General features: G+C 35.8%; 1 protein-coding gene across 1 annotated transcript; it reads left to right on the forward strand.

The window, feature by feature from the left end:
• Nucleotides 1-4,711: 4,711 nt before the first annotated feature.
• Nucleotides 4,712-5,635, forward strand: LOC306640361 (olfactory receptor 8G3-like; the record flags this gene model as incomplete). Its single annotated transcript, XM_079104561.1, has 1 exon — nt 4,712-5,635. One exon carries the CDS (start codon nt 4,712-4,714, stop codon nt 5,633-5,635), a length of 924 nt encoding a protein of 307 aa, XP_078960687.1.
• Between the last annotated feature and the right edge of the window lie 365 nt (nt 5,636-6,000).

Here is a 6,000-nt window from a genome sequence, read left to right on the forward strand (position 1 = left end):
GTTATGATTGAGGAACAGGGATAATGAATGTCAGGAATGACTAAAGGTTTCTTCTGCACTTTTGATAAGTGTATTACACTACAAATGACTCAATTTCATTCTCTCTAGAGTCAGGCATTTGGGTTAATGACCATAAATGTGATTCAAATAAAATGTGCAGTACATACATGACATATAACAATTTGATAGCGATTAGAAAAGTGTATGTTGTGCTGAGTGGAATAATCCTTGTCTCAATAATGGAGTTCATTCCAATGGCCTTTCTTATCCTCACAGCTTCCCCATTCTGAGGTGGCTTCCTGACTCTATTTTGTCTTTCTGAATTTACATGGCTTTCCATGGCAAACACAAGTGTTTAATTCTCATGCATTTCTCACCAATTGAGGATATAATCAGGCAAAGCTCTGGCTCATCACATATATTATGATAATGATGCTGTGTGTGGCACTCTTCAATATGAATGGATGCTTGTGGATACCATATATTTAAAAATAAAAGTTTTAAATTGTCAAAATTTTATCTTGCACCTCACACTATTTCATTTTTTTATCTTTTTATTTTTTAAATTTTTTATTGTAAACAAATGGGGTACAACTTGTTTCTCTGGTTGTACATGAAATAGAGGTGTACCATTTGTGTAATCATGCATTTACATAGGGTAATGATGTTTGTTTGATTTATTCTGTCATTTTTCCTTCCCCCACCCCTCCCACCCCTCTTTTCTCTCTATAAAGTCCCTCCTTCCTCCATTCTCACACTATTTCTAGTTCTAAAGTTGATCATTATAAGCGAGCAATGTGTATTATGGGTTTTATCAATTTTTCTAAGTTGTTAGCCTTGAAAATTTAATGAATAGGCTTCAGCAATTTGCAAAAATACTTTTCAAAATTGGGTTAAAACTCCATATCTAACAATGATTTAAAGTACTCCAAAGTAAATTTAATAAAACTTATTGTTACTAGTATTTTAAAAACTACATATTATTTGTTGAATATTGAGTAAAATGTTAGATGTAACTTTAATTTGAATCAAATAGATTAATATGAACATAATTTCTGTAACATACTGTTTTAGTCAAATTTTTCACTGTTATGACCAAAAGACCTCACTAGAATAATTAGAGGAGGAAAAGTTTATTTGGAGGCTCAGGAAAAGTTTATTTCAGAGGTCTTACATAAACCAACTCAATTCCTTGGGTCCTGAAGTGAGGCAGAACATTAGGGAAGAAGAGCATGTCAGAAGAAAGCAGCTGGGCCCAGAGAGGAAGTTCTGTTCTACAGGGACAAAATACATGCCCCAAAGGCATGGGCCCAGGGACCCACCTCCTCTAGCCACATGGTAGCTGTCCATAGTTACCACCCAGTTAATCCCTGTCAGTAGATTAAAACACCTTTTAGGTTAAAATTCTCAAAATCCAATCATTTTACCCTAGACTTTCATGCATGTCTTACACATGAGCTTTTGGGGTACACCTAACATAGAAAGCATAATACATGTGTTTTCATTGTTCGTTGATTGTTCTATTTTAATTTTGAATAGAAAAAAAAAGTCATCTTTCCTTGTTAGTAACTCCTCATGAATCTGAAATATTTTAAGATTTTATTTTCAGATTAAGATCATTCAGTCAACACATGAAAAGAATCCAAGAATTACTGATAATGAATTTATCATAATATATAACTGCAGTTACTAGCAGTCAAGGAAACTAAAAATATTCAAATCATATGAGGATTTGTGGCTTTCCCTGATTTTCTATTTTTCTTTAGTAAAAATCCACTTCAGATAATTCCTTCAAGGTACATCTCAAAATTATTCTGAAAACTTTAATTTTTAAATGTCATGGCATGGAACTCAGTAGAGCTCTAACACTCTCTCATGACTTTGTGTTTAAGAATCATTTCCTTGTGACAATACTAAACATTTGAGAACCTACGTGGAAAAAAATTATAATAGTTGTTTTTCCCCAGGGTAGACACTTGTGGGATGGGATTCCAGTGGGAGGTCATTATCGTTGTTTGTTGCTAAACAGGCTCTTATTATCTATACCCACCATATAAAATCATCACATCAGCCAATTTTTGCAGAGAGCCAAGTGTGTTTGGGCATCAGATTCAGAAAAGATCAGGATTAGTGACTCAAAGGATGTCTTTGGTCTATCACCTCCTCATGTCATCAAAGTCACTTTACCTTCAGAGAAGTGGAAAAGAAAATACACATTGGATTCTCTAAGAAGAAGGAGGGGTATGTCTGAATCCCAGACCTTGACTTTTAAAATCTTAGACTCTTCTGATACAGTTTCTCTCATAGTGTTAATTGAGATGCACATGGCTGATTACCTGTCTTTCTGTGTCCTTAATATAAGAGCCGCATGCCCTGGCTAACACAGGTTTGCTTATCATCTTCCTGCAGTCTAAAATCATGGCAAAACTTCTTTGTTTACTCATTTCTACTCAAAAAGTGGGAAGGCTTTTTTCACATATGCTGAACTTGTGCCCACTTACTGCTAAGTTTATTACCACCACCCTATTGATAAAATTTTTGTTGAGAATTATTACATGAAAGGCACTGCTATAGCATTGTATTCACTTTACAATTTAGTGCAGAAGGAATGCTGGTAAATGACTCATAATAATTCATCAGAATTAAGCACATTTTACATGTAAACATAAGGGATATTCATCAGCACACAGAAATTGGTTTAATTAATGTGGTTTTACCATTATAGATGTTAACTAAACTACCTGAAGCATTAAAGAAGTATTAATACCTTAAAGTTGATATGGGAAGAGAAAAACTAAAGGAACATTATGTACTAAAAATAATAGCCTACCAAACATCCTATGATAGAATAGCCACATTATGGTATTTGTTGGGACAGAAAAGAAGAAAATTCTTCTTTTTGCTGCCAGATATATAAATATTTGAATGACGTAAATGTGAGTATGAATTTTAATTGAGACGATGGAAAATATTGACAATATAAGAATTTAACACTCAGCAAAAGAATTGTAAATCCCTGTATTATGTGTTTTTATGTAGGAAAAAGCAGCAACTATTCTGTGGATAAAAACAAAAAATAAAAATTCTCCAGCCAAAATTATGAAAATGAAAATATTGGCTGATGAAAGACAATTCAGAGACAAATTGAGTGGTTTACAGTGCAAATAAAACTGCTCTTTATTAAGTTCTTATGGAGATACAGGAGCTATTCATTGTTTTCACATGAGGCAGACAATGGCATTTACATTTTTTTTCAGAGGTGTAGAGAGTGGAAATGATTTTCCTAAGTTCATGCAGAAAATGCAGGCTTGAGATGAGATTTGAAATCAGACTGTATGTCTCATCTAATATCAGGACCCATTAGAATTATAAAATCATGAAATACTTGAATATATTTTAAAGATGATTTAATATTCCCATTTGTCACTTGCCATATCCTTCAACAACATCTCCAAAATGGTAATGCAGTCTGTAAATCAAGATATTTTTGACTGTTAGAATAATCTTGGTCATGAAACCATATATTTGACTCTACAGTTTCCAGCATTATTTTGAATATTTGGATGCAAACTCACATTATGTATGTACTTTTACCATGCTAGCTAATTAATCCACTTATTTCAGCCATCTTTCAAATGACAAGATTTCTCCATCTGAATTTTTGTTTTCTAGAATCTACTTCACTTCTTCCCAAATGAAAACTAAAGATATTTGTTAGCCTTTAAAAAAAACACATAACATCATGGATTATTAATGAATTTGGACAAAAATTTCAAATGTAACTCATTTGTGCTCACTAATACATATAGCCTCCGCCTTTAAATTCTATAGAGAGCATGTGCAAAATACATGATTATAAAAAGAGACCCATTAGAGGATATCTAGCATTTCTATTCCTAAACCCTTCTAAAATTTGGGAAATGTGAGTAGTTTTCTAACTTACACCAGTTCAACCATGAAGAGCAATTGATATAGCCCAGTTATAACCTATGGCTTCTCTGACCAGAGTGGAGAAATCCATGAAATAATGGATATCATCATGATTGTCCCTGAAATATATTCAAATTGGAACAGGAGTGGGGGATGCATCCTCACTCTCAGAACGGTTACTGAAATAAAGTGTGCATCTGTAAGTAGTTATGTTTCTTCCTTGTGGGTGGCAGAAATGGGTGAAGAAAATTGGAGCACAGAGAAGTGGTTTCAGAGGGAACGACACTGTAGGATAGTTGTCCATTGTTCAGTTATTTTGAGTTGGAGCTCAGGTAAGAAAAATAGTCAATAAAACTACAAAGTCTGCATAAATAGACTATGAAGTCTGTATTAATAAATCATAGAAAGCTTTTCTTTTCCTTATTCTAAGTCAAATGGAAATATAATCATTGTGACATTTGATATATCTAACATTAAAATATTATATAGAATATGAGAAAAAAGAACAGAGTCCTCTAGAACAACCTTCCTTCAAAAAGATAAAAATCCAAAAATTTGGTGCTCTTTCAAACTTATGAACCATCTTAACTTTAAGGGCTTCCATGTCAGCATATCCTCCTTTGATCAAGCAGATTCACTGGTTGACCCAGAGAAGCAATATGTATTACCACAAATAAAGGTGAAAATAATAGCTCCCACATTCACACATGCACACATGTGCACACACACAGATGGGCATGAAAGTTCAGTTGTTTTCTCTTTTTGAAAATTTAACAGGATAATGGAGACTGCAAATCATTCTGCAGTGACTGAGTTCATCCTGGCTGGACTCTCACAGCAGCCTGAGCTCCAGCTGCCCCTCTTCCTCCTCTTCCTAGGAATCTACATGCTCACAGTGCTGGGGAACCTGGGCATGATCACACTGATTGGGCTGAGCCCTCACCTGCACACCCCCATGTACTATTTCCTCAGCAATCTGTCCTTCATTGACCTCTGTCATTCCACTGTCATTACCCCCAAAATGCTGGTGAACTTTGTGATGGAGAAGAACACCATCTCCTACCCTGGATGCATGACTCAACTCTACTTCTTCTCTGTTTTTGCCATCTCAGAGTGTCACATGTTGGCCGCGATGGCCTATGACCGCTACGTGGCCATCTGTAGCCCCTTGCTGTATAGTGTCATCATGTCCCATTGCCTCTGCTTCTGGCTCACAGTGGGAGTCTACATTTTGGCTGTCATCGGGTCTACAATTCACACAGCCTTCATGTTGAGACTTCTCTTGTGCAAGACTAACGTGATTAATCATTATTTCTGTGATCTCTTTCCACTGTTGGAGCTATCCTGCTCCAGCATCTACATCAATGAGTTATTGGTTCTTTTCTTAAGTGCCTTTAACATTGTGACTCCTGCCTTAACCATCCTTAGCTCCTACATCCTCATCATTGCCAGCATCCTGCGCATTCGCTCCACTGAGGGCAGAGCCAAAGCCTTCAGCACCTGCAGCTCCCACATCTCAGTGGTTGCTCTCTTCTACGGATCCGCTGCGTTCATGTACCTGCAGCCCTCGTCAGTCAGCTCCATGGACCAAGGGAAAGTGTCCTCTGTGTTTTATACAACAGTCGTGCCCATGTTCAACCCCCTGATCTACAGCCTGAGGAATAAGGATGTCAAATCTGCCCTGAAGAAAATTCTGAATAGGTGAGCAGGTTCATGAATAAAATCACTGTGCCATTGTCAAATAGAAACAGGTCTTCAGTTTGCACAGTGTGCAATTCAATAGGTTTGTTTTTCAAGTTTTGGAATACTTGTCATGCTTACCTCTGTGGCACATCTCCAAAATTACGCTCTATTCCTCTGTCTTTGAACTTAAATTGTAATAAGTCTGTGTGAAGAAATAAAAAGGATAAGATCAAACAATACTTCAGACTTCAAAGAGATTTTGTTTATAGTTTAATAATAGTAAAGCCGTGATGATGATGGCAATGGTGGTGATAGTGGTAACATAAAAACTGTACCTATGATTATTTAAATGGATCACTTTACTAATTATTTACAGTAATCCTTCAG

Source organism: Sciurus vulgaris (genome assembly GCF_902686455.1).
Source record: "Sciurus vulgaris genome assembly, chromosome: 11".
Classification (NCBI taxonomy): Eukaryota; Metazoa; Chordata; class Mammalia; order Rodentia; family Sciuridae; genus Sciurus; species Sciurus vulgaris.